The 14,000-nt window shown below is 42.0% G+C and overlaps 1 protein-coding gene across 1 annotated transcript in view; it reads right to left on the bottom strand.

The window, feature by feature from the left end:
* LOC108705458 overlaps positions 1-13,711 on the bottom strand; it is a 53,947-nt gene extending 40,236 nt beyond the window's left edge. Inside the window, exon 1 of the mRNA XM_041576771.1 lies at positions 13,314-13,711. Coding sequence (XP_041432705.1) covers positions 13,314-13,620 — 307 coding nt within the window. The 5' untranslated portion in view covers positions 13,621-13,711. The remainder of the gene's footprint in view (positions 1-13,313) is intronic.
* Positions 13,712-14,000: the final 289 nt, after the last annotated feature.

Below are 14,000 nucleotides of genomic sequence, written 5' to 3'. Positions count from 1 at the left end.
GCGGTGCTTTGCTGGGTGAAAATGAAGGTACAAGCAGCTGTACTGACACACAAGCAGCTGCTGCTATGGAAAGTGACCCCCAGCTGAGGGAGAAAGCAGGTACCAGCTGCACTGCTGTAATGGAGGCCGGCCATGTGCTTGGGAAGGAGGAAGCCATTTCGGAAGCAGAGACAAGCTTGTGCACAGCAAAAGGTAAGCTCCACCCATCCAGTGAGAACTGCAGAGAGTCCAGCAAAGACAGTGAGAAAGGAAAGATTCCAGCAAAGAACCAGACAACCCCCCACAAATGGCACCGACTGCTGCTGCAGCACCAGAGGGAGGAATGGAGGCAAGCATGGACTATGGCTACCTGGCAGAGACTGTGGCTTTACAGGTGCTGGAGGAGAAATCTGCAGGTTACAAACAAACTGACTTTTCCTTAATTGCCTGTGTGGGGGAGGAGGTTTCCACTAATTAGACTGTTGCTGCTACAGACTGTGTCTCTAAAGACTTTTCTGGGGCCTCCACCTCTAAAGACTGTATAAATCAGGAGGAAATTGTTAAAGCTTTAAAGACTATGGAGTATTTGCAGCAGAGGAAAAAAGAACTAAATAATGTAATTGCAAAAGAACTTAGTTTGGCTGCCAAAGTGACTGGAGAGTTAAGAGGGCAGAAAACAAGAGGGCAGAAAACAAGAAGGACTGCTAAATACAATAAAGAGTTGGAGGAACTGGAGGAAGAAATTAAAAAGACTTTCCTTATAATTAAACCATGGGAAGAGATTTATAAGAACTGGGAAAGGTTTGAGCAGATGGAAAAAGGGAAAAGTTTTTCTTCTAATGTTTCCTCTAATATCCCTGCTGATGTTGTTGTGCAGCCAGAGTGTGTGAGTGCAGGTGTGAGTGGGACAAGTGGTGAGAGGCTGTGAGTGAGGGGGTACAGGGAGGTGAGAATGCTGGTGTGGGGGGGATGGGAGAGGGGACTATGGGGGGCAGTAAGGCTGCTCCAGAGGTTGGGCAGAAGAAGGGCCAAGCACCTGTGAATGTGTGGGAAAGGAGGATTCTGTTTGCTAACTCATCTGGTGTAAACAGATTACTTGATGGCCCAGTATTAAAAAGCGCAATGTGGTGAGGATTAAATGGGAGGGGGAGCCAGACAAATTCCCTGGTTGGCGGTATAGTTAGTTACATAGTTAAATTGGGTTGAAAAAAGACAAAGTCCATCATGTTCAACCCCTCCAAATGAAAACCCAGCATCCATACACACACCCCTCCCTACTATTAATTAAATTCTATATACCCATACCTATACTAACTATAGAGCTTAGTATCACAATAGCCTTTGATATTATGCCTGTACAAGAAATCATTCAAGTCCCTCTTATAGTCATTAACTGAATCAGCCATCACAACATCACCCGGCAGTGCATTCCACAACCTCACTGTCCTGACTGTGAAGAACCCCCTATGTTGCTTCAAATTAAAGTTCTTTTCTTCTAGTCAAAAGGGGAGGCCTCTGGTACACTGATCCACTTTATGGGTAAAAAGGTCCCCTGCTATTTGTCTATAATGTCCTCTAATGTACTTGTAAAGTGTAATCATGTCCCCTCGCAAGCGCCTTTTTTCCAGAGAAAACAACCCCAACCTTGACAGTCTACCCTCATAATTTAAGTCTTCCATCCCTCTAACCAATTTAGTTGCACTTAGTCTCTGCACTCTCTCCAGCTCATTTATATCCGTCTTAAGGACTGGAGTCCAAAACTGCCCCCATACTCCAGATGAGGCCTCACCAGGGACCTATAAAGAGAAATAATTATGTTTTCTTCCTTTGTGTTAATGCCCTTTATTATGCAAGACAGAACTTTATTTGCTTTAGTAGCCACAGAATGACACTGCCCAGAATTAGACAAGTTATCTACAAAAACCCCAAGATCCTTCTCATTTAAGGAAACTCCCAACACACTGCCATTTAGTGTATAACTTTAATTTATATTATTTTTGCCAAAGTGCATAACCTGCATTTATCAACACTGATTTTCATTTTCCAGTTTGCTGCCCAGTTTTGCAACTTTGACAAATCACTCTGCAAATTGGCAGCATCCTGCATGTTCTGCACAATTTAGTATCATCTGCAAAAACAGAAACAGTACTTTCAATGCCCACCTCCAGGTCATTAATAAACAAGACCTAGTACAGAGCCCTGCGGTATTCCACTAACAACACTGGTCCAATTAGAAAATGTTCCATTTACCACCACTCTTTGTAGTCTATCTTTTAGCCAGTTCTCTATCCAGGTACAAATACTATATTACAGGCCAACATTCCTTAATTTAACCAGTAAACTTTTGTGTGGCACTGTATCAAATGCTTTAGCAAAGTCTAAGTAAATCACATCCACTGCCATCCCTGAATCGAGGTCTCTACTTACCTTCACATAAAAAGAAATTAAGTTAGTCTGGCAAGATCTATTACACATAAAACCATGCTGGCACAAACTCATAGTATTATGATTTGCTATGAAGTCCAGTATCTTATCCTTTATTAACCCTTCGAAAAGCTTTCCTACCACTGACGTCAGACTAACTGGCCTATAGTTTTGAGGCTGAGAACGGGATCCTTTTTTGAATAGAGGCACCACATTAGCAATTCGCCAGTCTCTCGGCACTATGCCAGATTTCAATGAATCCTGAAAAATTAAGTAAAGAGGTTTGGCAATCACAGAGCTAAGCTCGCTAATTACCCTGGGATGAATACCATCTGGCCCTGGACCTTTGTTAATCTTAACATGTTCTAGTCTCTTTTGAATTTCCTCATGTGTGAACCATGCATCATTAGTTGTATTACTAGAATTGGGACTAGCTGGAATAAAAACTTGTCATTCAGCATATTTACAAGCCTACTAGCTTTTTCTGTCTTAGCAACCCCATTACCCCAGTCAATGTATGGATAATTTAAGTCACCCATAGCAACAACTTGACCCAGCTGTGAAGCCGCTTGTATCTGCAAGAGTAGCTGAGCTTCATACTCAACACTTATACGAGGTGGTTTATAGTATACACCAATGATAATTATTTTTGTAACTTTTTGCCCAGTCAAAATCTCTACCCAGAGGGATTCTACACCCTCACCAGTGCCAGCTATGGTTATTTCTTTAGCGCATGGCTTTAATTCAGGCTTTACATACAAACACACATGGCGCGTAACCTGGTGAAAGAATCTATGGGTTTTACTACCAATGATATATAAATACTTTTCTTGACACAGAATATGATATTAGTTTTAAACTGTCCCAGGGGTTGGAGAGGTTTTGGGCTCTTTATGATCAAAAGAAAAGCATAAAGGGTGGGAAAACTTTAGGGCAATCCTGATGTCAAGGCCTGAAACTAAAACTGTAACTATTATTTTTAAACATGAATCGGTCCCCCCATAGGATATTCTTGTTTGGTTAAGGGGCAATGTAATGTACTAACCCCTCTCGCCAAAATCTATAATGAGGAAGGTTTATGGCGGGAGGATGGAAAACCCAAGTGAGACTAGAGGTTCAACACAATGTCCCCAAGCACCTCCCCAATTCATTTTTTATAGGAAGAGAAAGGGGGGTTTGTTTTTACCCGGGCCAACCTCGCCAATGCTTTAAATGTGGCTCAAACAGGCACTTGGCCATTAACTGTGAAACCAAGGTGTGTGCTCTGTGTGGTGCTAAAGGCCATACCAGCAAAGAATGTAATGTGGTCAGGTGCAAACTTTGTGATACTCTGGGTCATAAACACAGGGACTGCCCCAATGCTTGGCCTATCATTGTAAGGGATTGCCCTAATTTGGAGCAGGAATTTCAGGAGGAGGAGGGGAGGGGGCATGAGGAAGGCATGGAGCTGGAGACCAGGGTGGAAGGAGTGGGGGAACCTGGAGTTCCCGAGGAAACTAGGGGGAAAGAAAGGAAGGAGAAAGGGACAAAGGAAGATGAGTGGACTGTGGTAGCAGCAAAGGGAAATAAACAGCAGGGAAAGATGGTTATTAAGGAAAGTATAAGTACATCCAACAGGTTTACCCTCCCAGGTGGGAAGAGTTGGGGGGAGATTGCAGAGGAGGAAGAAAGGAGGACCAACAGGGAAGAAAGGGAATGTGAGGAGAATTAAAAGAGCAAGAAAAGACGAAAATCAAAAGAAGGAGAATCCCCAGAACCTGAGAGAGGCCAGACTCTAAATCCAGAGGAACTTACGGGTAAAGAGCAGGGGAAAAAGAGGAAGGAGAGTTGCCCTGGGGAGGGAGGTTCCTTTTGAGCAGGAGTTTCTAGTTTTTGTAGAAGGAGATGAAGCTCAGGGGATGAAGGTTAAGATGCATGGGGAAGGTGGGGAAGAGTCTTCAGCAAAACTCCCTAAAACATGATGAAGAGTTCCCCAATTATTTTCTGTACTCTCAATGTGAGAAGCATCAGGTCTCCTAAGGCAAGATTGGTAGCTTTTGAATTTCTATGTTCTTTGTTTGTGGATATCCTTTTTATCCAGGAAACTCACCTAACTAATGTATATGATACCTATAATGCAAAGAGAGACTGGCAGAAAGGGCCCTCATTTTGGTCCATAGCAGAGGAACAGGCTGGAGGAGTGGGGATTCTGTTTAATGGTGACAGGCATATAGAGGTTAAGAGGTTGGTGGAGGTTAAAATGGGCAGGTGTTTATTATTGGACATTAAAATAGATGGGGAAGATTTAAGGTTAATTAATATGTATGGGCCCCAAACAGTGGCGGAAAAGAAAGAGCTCCTAAGGGAAATGAGACAATATTTACATACCTCAATGCCAGTCATCCTAGCGGGGGACTTCAGCCAGGTAACAGGACCAGGGGATAGATCTGGCAGGTTTAATAAATATGAGGGTGTTTTTCTGAGTGAAGTGGTCCAGACAGCAGGGTTGGTGGATGTGGCTACTGAAGGGGGTAGGAAGGGCAAGCACACCAATTTTTTGGCTCTCGCAGCAGAATTGACCAGATATATGTAAAGGCTGGTACTCCTTTTTCAGGAGTTAAGAAGATTGAAGTGGGGTTTTCGGACCACTTGGTTCTTTTCTTTGAATATGGGGTATCACATAGTCTGGGGGTTGGTAAAGGTCTGCGGAGGTTGGGGTCAAAAATATTAACGGATGAGGCACAAAAACCCTTTTGTGAGTTTGTTATACAAAACATTCTATCAAAAATGATTTTTTTATGATTCACCAACACAGTGGTGGGTAGAGACCAAGAGGTCATTTCGGGCTTTCTTTAAGTCCCTAGCTGTTATAAGGGAGGGAAATAGACAATGGCAGTATCAGTGCTTGAGAAAGAAGTTGGAGTCCTATATTTCAGATAGGGTGGTAGGGGAAAAAGTGTCCCAGTTAAAGAACCAAATGAAGCAGTATCAGTACACCCACCAGAGGTCTCTTGTTCTTGAGAAGGATTCTGGGATGAAAATTTCCCCAGATCCTTTTAGGAACTGTAAAAAATCAGTTAAAAGGAAACTGGTGAGGGGTCTCATTGACTTCCAGGGTAAGGAACAAAAGATAAGTGAGGGAATACTGGAAGTCGTGAGATCCTACTATGGTGCTTTGTTTGGGGAGAGAACCTTGGAGAGGGAAAGGATGACCGCTTTCTTAGAGACGACCCCAGGGCCTGACACAAATAATTTGGATTTTTCCCCCTTGACAGCTAAAATCACAGAGGAGGAGGTAAAGTTGGCGATAGAATCTACAGAATAAGAAAGCTTCAGGTCCAGATGGTTTAACATCAGAATTCTATAAGGCCTTTAAAGATTTGTTTGCCCCAGCACTTGTTGAGATGTTTTAACTGTTGCTTAGAGGAAGGTGACCTCCCGCCATCTATGCAGTTTTCCCTCTTTGATTTTGTTGTCAAAAGGTAAGGATGAGAAACATATTGAGAACTGGAGGCCGATTGCTCTGCTCAATACAGATAGAAAGATTCTCGCAAAGGTTATTTTTTTTCGTTTAAGTTTATTTTCAAGCACTTTTTTTTCTGACTGTCAGTTCTGCACGGTGAAGGGGTGGAGCATTTTTGGATCTGTCTTTACCATTAGAGAGGCTCTGGAATTATGCAAAGCTCATAGGTGGGGGAAATACGTTCTGTGTTTATATCAGTTAAAATCCTTTGATAGGGTGAATCGCCAGTACCTATGGGCTGTTTTGTCTAGATACGGTATCCCGGGTCAATTCATTAGGTGGATAATGGTTTTGTACAAAGGGGCAAGAAGCTTCCCACTGATTGCCCTCTGAGTCCTTTGCTGTTTGCGTTAGATCCATATCTTAGGTCGCTGCAGGTAGGTAACTTTGAGGGTATCTGTGCACCCAGTGCTCAGCGCCTAAGTTTGGTGGCCTATGTGGATGATGTGATGGTGGTTATCTCAAAGCCTGAAGAGGTGTAGAGAGTCTCCTGTTGCATCAAAAGCTACTCAGAGGCCTCAGGGTCTCTGGTCAACAGTGAAAAGTCGGAAGCTTTGTGGAGTCTGGAGGAAGAGCCCAGTTTTGAGTTAAGAACTTTCCCTGTTGCCATCTCTCAAGTTAAAATACTAGGGGTTAAATTTGGGAGGGAAGATAATGCCAGGCTAAATTGGGAAGAGAAGCTGGATTCCAGTTTGGCAAAAGTTCAGTGTTGGGAAGGGTGGAAGCTAACCTATAGGGAAAGAGTTAAACTTATCAAGACTTTTCTGATCCCGTTGTTTTTTTACTTGTCCTGTATGTTCCCTTTGCCAGAATCTTACTATGCTCAAGTCTATAGCTTATTCTTCCAGATGATCTGACCTCCTCCCTAGGCTTATCTTTGTGCTCAGACTCCCCCTCTCACTCCAATGGTAATGCTCTGGATCTCATATTTACCAGACTCTGTTCAACCACCAATTTTACTAACTCACCATTTCCCCTCTCTGATCACAATATGCTCACATTTCAACTCTCACTAACTCCCTCCTCACCCCTGCTATTCCGCAAACACGTACTTACCGTGACTTGCAAGCTGTAGACGTGTCACATCTCTCTTCTACCTTTGACTCTCTTCACTCTAATATCTCAGCCATCTCATGTCCTAATGTGGCTACCTCTGTCTACTATAGTACTCTCACCACTGCCCTAAATGAGCTTGCTCCTATAAAAACTAAACATTCTAGACCCAAACCACTTCAACCTTGGCATACTGCTCATACAAAACGCTCCAAAGACATTCACGTGTACTTGAGCGTCGCTGGTGCAAATCCCGTTCAGAATCAGACTTTTGGAGCTACAAATCTGCCCTGCGCTCCTATAACACCAGCCTCTTCCAAGCCAAACAAACATACTTTACTTCACTCATTAACTCCCTTTCTAAAAAACCAGCACAACTTTTCTCCACCTTTAACACCTTTAACACTCCTTTCGCCTTCTCCACCCCCTCTGTGCACATCTGTCTCTGCTCAAAATATTGCTGAGCACTTCAAAAACAAAATTGACACTATCAGAAGGGACATTACACTACTCAAACCCCCTAGACTTCCACCACCCTCCCTCCACACTCCCCAGTCTATCCTGTGCTCCTTCACCCCTGGCACTGATGAGGAAGTCTCAAAGCTTTTGGCCTCTTCTCACCTTACCACCTGCTCGCTTGATCCAATTCCCTCAAAACTTCTCCGCAATACCAATCCTTGTCTAATCAAAGCCTTAACTCACCTTTTTAATCTTTTGCTCTCAACTGGACTGTTTCCTTCTCAACTAAAACATGCTCTTGTCACCCCCATTCTGAAAAAACCCTCTCTTGATCCCTCCAATCTTGACAACCTCCGACCTATCTCTCTGCTACCTTTCATCTCTAAACTACTTGAGCGCCTAGTCTACAACCGACTTACCTCATTCCTCTCTGACAATAACCTGCTGGACCCCCTGCAATCTGGTTTTAAGCCACAACACTCCACTGAAACTGCCCTAACTCGACTAACTAATGACCTTTTAACCGCTAAAGCCAACTATCATTTCTCACTACTAATACTGCTTGATCTCTCAGCCGCATTTGACACTGTAGATCACCCTGTCCTCCTCCAGTCCCCCCATTCGCTTGGCCTTCGTGACACAGCCCTGTCCTGGTTCTCTTCTTACATCACCAATCGTTCCTTCAGTGTCTCCTACAGCGGAGTATCATCTTCTCCCCTTCCTTTCTGTTGGAGTTCCCCAAGGCTCTGTCCTGGGACCATTACTATTCTCCCTCTATACTTCCTCCCTCTGCAAATTAATCAACTCGTATGGTTTCCACTACCACCTCTATGCTGACGATACTCAGATCTATCTCTCATCTCCTGATCTCAACCCAGAACTCCTAACTTGCGTCTCCTCCTGCCTGTCCACTATCTCTACCTGGATGTCGCAACGCTACCTTAAATTGAACCTCTCTAAAACTGAAATGGTTCTCTTTCCTCCAACTAACACCAGTAAAATCCCGGAAGTATCCATCATAGTTAACAATTCCACTAACACCCTCTCCCCAGGCCCGGTGCCTTGGGGTTATCCTAGATTCTGCCCTGTCATTCACTCCTCATATCCAGTCGCTTATTAAATCATGTCACTTCCACCTAAGGAACATATCCGAAATACGATCATTTATCACCCAAGATGCTGCCAAAATTCTTATTCACTCACTCATCATATCGCGTCTAGACTACTGTAACTCTCTTTTAATTGGCCTTCCCCTCCAGAGACTGTCACCCCTCTAGTCCATAATGAACACTGCTGTGAGGCATATATACCTCAGCAACCGCTCCTCCTCTGCCTCGCCATTCTGTCAATCCCTGCACTGGCTTCCGTTACCTTCCGCCTACTACGCTCCTCTACTGACCTGCTACTCAACTCTTCTCTCATTACCTCCTCACATGCTCGCATTCAAGACTTTGCAAGGGCTGCACCCCTCCTCTGGAACTCTCTCCCATGGTCTGTCTGACTTTCTCCCAACCTTTCTACCTTCAAGAAATCTCTTAAAACGCACTTCTTTCAAAAAGCCTACCCTACACTCTGCTTAACTACCAAACGCAACACCACATACAGTACCATATTTCTCACCCACTTAATTCAATCTTGCCCACTCCCACACCTTGTGTATTACTCCCTTCCTTTTAGAATGTATGCCTATGCATAGGGCCCCCCTCACCTTTTGTACCTGTTTTGATTGTGATGTATGTAACTCCATATGTTCTATGTATAGAATTCATGTGATTTAGTTGTATAATCACATTTACTTTACAGTGCTACGCAATATGTTGGCGCTATATAAATACATGTTAATAAAAATAATAATCTGGGGGAGTAAGCAAAGCTGTTTGATAATGCCTGGCTGTCACTGCAGGGCAAACTGTATGTACGAGGCAATGTAAAATACCTGAGCCATGTAAATAAAGTGTCCCTGGGGGTGTGGGGTGGAGGAGAGTCAAGAGCACTTTTTGTTGGGTTGTTCTGTTTCATGTAGTTTATATGAGGGTGTGCTGAAGGTGTTGGGTATTTATAACATATGTGCCAATGATTAAGCTGAGAGAGCCTATGGACTTGTTCATAGGCAGCATCACTATAACAGAGAGACTATATATATTATTTTGTCTGTGATTCGGTATCACCTCTGGTGTATGAGATGCAGGAAAACTATCTGGAGAGAGAATGAATCAATAGGTCTTACAGTAAACAAAATCTTAAGGGAAATCAGTTTTATTAAGATTAACGAGATACAAAAGAAAAGTGTGAATGAGAAATATTGGATAAACTTGGATCTCTCTTGGACGGCATGGGCAACTTCACTGGAAGTTGTGAGATCAACCAGAAAGGTACATAAGGCTTTATCTGATGATACAAGTGAGATGATATAGTTAGGAGATGATGATTCAATCCCATCTGGTACACAGATAAAAAGATTTGGTGATGAAGATGATAGTCAGGATGAGAGAAGGAGTAGAAGGAGGAGGAGACACAAGAAAACAAATAACACTTAATTATGGTGTTTTGCCCCCTCAGGTTTATTTCAATGAATGTTGCAAGCATTAAAGTGGCCAGTACACAATATCAAGCTTTTGAAGCCTTAAGCCACACCTCAGCTGACATCAACTTCTTGCAAGAGACCAGACTGACTATGTCTTTGGGGGTCCTTTGTTTTGGGTGGGGGACAGGTTTAGGGTGGAGGTGGTGTGTTGTGAGGACATTTCAAGACTCCGGATTTGATTATGTATGTCCTTTCTTATAGGGAGGGGAGGATGTCAGTATGGACAGAGGTTGGACAATGGAAGCTGACTATCCTCTGGAGGGTGGTTTGGTGTTGGTTTGGGTCACATATTACATGAACTGCCCTAAATGGACTCTCACTCTCGCTTATGTTTCATGTTAGTAAATTGAAGGTGTGCATTATTTTGTAAAAGGGGTTTTATAATCTATGTAAATAAAAATTCCTATCTGATCCCCATTGCAAGCAGCAGTCCTGCCCTGCTTTACTACACGCTACTATTACAAATGGAGGCAGCTGCATAACTTCAGGTATCCAGACATTGACTGGAGCAATGAGGCAACCAAGTTAGTAAAAGTTATAAGCTTTGTAAAAATGCTAAATTACAACCAATAGTAATTTGATCTAGTAAAAGCGGATAACATGAACTTGATAGCTAGACTTTGTATGAGTGAGCATTTAGGGAATAGTGAATAATGTTACTGAGAGAACACTATAAGGGAGTAGAGTTGAGACTTTTATCAGGTACAATAAATCATGCAAAAAAACTGAAAGGCAAGTTGAAATAATGATGTAAAAATCTATTTAGATTTTTAGAGGTTCTCGTTGGTTTTTTTTCTATAGGAATTGTCTAAAAAGCTATTTTTTGAAGAGGTTTTCAAGGTGCAGCATTAGTATTTTTTAGTGCATAGTTCAGAGTAATTTTCAATTTGTACTTTTTTTATTCTGATATTTTAATAAATCCCATGACAATCATAGTTTTCGAGTTGGTGAGTTTAGTCTTGGATTTAAGAACTGCTAAAACCACGAAAATGAGACTTTTGCTAAATAGCCCTCCAAAACTGAATTGTTTTATTACTAACACTTGTATTTTGTATTCCTGATTGCTTCTATACAATACTTGTTGTACAAGTATAAGATCTATTATCCAGAAACCTATTATTCTGAAAGCTCCAAATAAAAGGAAGGACATTTCCCATAGACTCCTCTTAGGGCTAGTCCACACGGGGAGATAGCGACGCGTTTGCGGTCGCGGCGACAAAGCGCCGCGACAGTCGCCGCGACCGGCGCAGGCGACAGTTTTGTATGGGCGCCTATGTAAAAACGCCTGTGCTAATCACACGAGGCGATGCGCTTTTCAACAGTCGCCTGAAAAAGCCTGGCGAGGCATTTTCAGGCGACTGTTGAAAAGCGCATCGCCTCGTGTGGTTAGCACAGGCGTTTTTACATAGGCGCCCATACAAAACTGTCGCCTGCGCCGGTCGCGGCGACTGTCGCGGCGCTTTGTCGCCGCGACCGCAAACGCGTCGCTATCTCCCCGTGTGGAATAGCCCTTAAGCAATCAATCCTAATTAGTGAATTTCTTTTTCACTGTAAAAATGAATAAAGGAACTTGGAAGGAGTCAGCGATATTAGTTTGTGTTTGATTTTGAAGGCACCAATGAAACCCAACTTAGGAGAGGGTTGATGGAGCCTTTGTAGAGAGCCAGCTCCAGGCAATTTAGCAGTAACATTGAGTAGGAAATTGTCTGTGTTTTTAGAAAATAATATAATAAATAATATAACAGAATTACCCTATATCATAATATCTTTACTTTCATACATGACACACTGAATACTTACTGGGAAGGGGTGGGGGCATTTACAAATACACTTGCACCTGTGCAGAAACCCATGAAAACCAGATCAGATGATTTACTTTCTGTGTTCAACCTGTGATCTAATCATTGAATGGTTGCAAATTTGCCCGATGTTTTTAAATGAGCCCCACTGTAAGTACTGTAAGTATACACCCAAAAAGGGTTGGTACAGCATGACCTACATCATGGGGCCAAAAGGCTTCAAAGGGACAAATGTATTCTCCAATGAATCTACTGAATCCTCCATAAAATCCATTCCCATTTTAATATATATAGTAGAAGGGCAATATTGTGCAAGCTGAAGCAGATACTCCATTGAGAATTTACAGTAACATTACAGTTTACATAACACATTCCCATTATGTAATATATTTGTAAACCCAAACTTCACCTAAATGTATCTACAAAAATGTGTTCAGATGAACAGATTGCTAATTTGTCACATTCCTCTGCCCAGGCAATTACATTTGCATAGATTTACTCACTGTAGATATTCCTGTATCATAAGTAAGTCTTGATAGATCGCTGTCAATGGTCACTTTCAGGTGACAAGCACATAGAAGTACATGTAAGTAATATATGGAATAGACTCTAAAAAACACTGCACAATATGTCACTGCTACATAAATAAATACATATAATAATTAACACTGGCAGCTACTCTGTATGAAACCATTCAGCCAGTTATCTATCCATGCTCTTGTATAAATATTCTTCTTAAAAAGACTGTGTTTATATTCCTTTGTAACAAAAATCAAAAGACAAAGACATTAACCACAAAAGAACTATACAGCCTAATTACTAAGCCACAGAGAACAAGTAAATATATTTGTTACAGTATCTTTTCTATAAAACCATGCTGACTGCTATTTTAAGAAATAATAGAAAAGAAATCCAACTTTGAATTCAGCCAGAATTATTCCTCTGATGAACTGCACAATGGCACGAAATGCGTCAGGACGGAGTGGCTGACACAAGGTATGCAGATGGGGGGAGACACAGCCATGTGGTGTATTATGCTATGGAATTGTTTATTGATATATTTGTTGATACATTGTGGTGAATTTGCACAGTTAAATGCTTTGACGTGAGATTCTGTGCATGTACATTTTTTTCTTTGAGAATTATTGCTTGCTATAAACTATATCAACATTGAACATTATAAATGTCAAACTTAGAACAAATGGACAGCTAAAAGCTGCAAGGATAATTGTCCCATCAATGCCCATTAGCTCCAGGGATAGTGAGCTCTCCATGCATTTTTACCTATGTCAATATTCACAAGTTGGATTGATGGGAATAGTGCAGGCTGTGCAGTCTGAAATTGTGACATGAATGAGGTAGAGAATTACAATGCAATTCATACAATCTGCAAAATTTTCTAGTGGGCCACAGGGTATTTCAACGTGGGTAAAAAATAGCACACAGCTAAAATCTGATGCATTGCTTTATATTCAATGCTTCTTTGTGTAAATAGTTGCAACCACTCACTTACCCAGCTGTGCATAAACTGTTCTCATTTCAAAATTATTCATGTGCGCAAGTCCTCTGTTATCCACAACTGTGATGGTGGGTGTAAGTTCATAGGCTTTTCTCTCCAGAGTGATAGCACAACCTGATTCTGCGTGCATTATATACTTTCCTTTAGACAGAACATATTTGAGTGAGTTTATGAGGGCCGACCTGCCCTGTCCCACATACCCAAACAGCTGCAGTAGGACCCGGTTGTAGCCCTGGTTCCCCAGAGGACAATTGTCCAGCCTGAAGTTCTGAATGTCGTCTCTGAGCTGGTTATGATCCATAGCTGGACAGTCTATGAGATTCTCTGTGCTTGTTCCAGTGGCTGCTCCCTCTGTGACTCCCTTTCACTTGTATATTCTATTTTATAATATTCTGTATTTTTACTTTTATCTTTTACATTCTTTGTGGTTACTGTTATCAGCTCTGCCTTGCCAAAGGTTGAACATTCATACTATAAACACAGTTAATCTTTAACACAGGTTAAATAACATATTATCCATAGCTGTGATCAAAGGGCAATGTGAACTGTACTACTGGTAGGCAGCAAATATCCTACTTATAACTTGCACAAATGTAAATGTGTACTTGAATGACTGCCCCCATGGCTACACAGCAGCTTGTTTATATAAACTATAGTAGTACTTATCTGTTATCTACTGTG

The sequence above is a fragment of the Xenopus laevis genome, chromosome 9_10L, assembly GCF_017654675.1.
Source record: "Xenopus laevis strain J_2021 chromosome 9_10L, Xenopus_laevis_v10.1, whole genome shotgun sequence".
In the NCBI taxonomy this organism is placed as follows: Eukaryota; Metazoa; Chordata; class Amphibia; order Anura; family Pipidae; genus Xenopus; species Xenopus laevis.
Note: the sequence above shows the minus strand (reverse complement) of the source record. Positions and strands in the feature narration are given on the sequence as shown.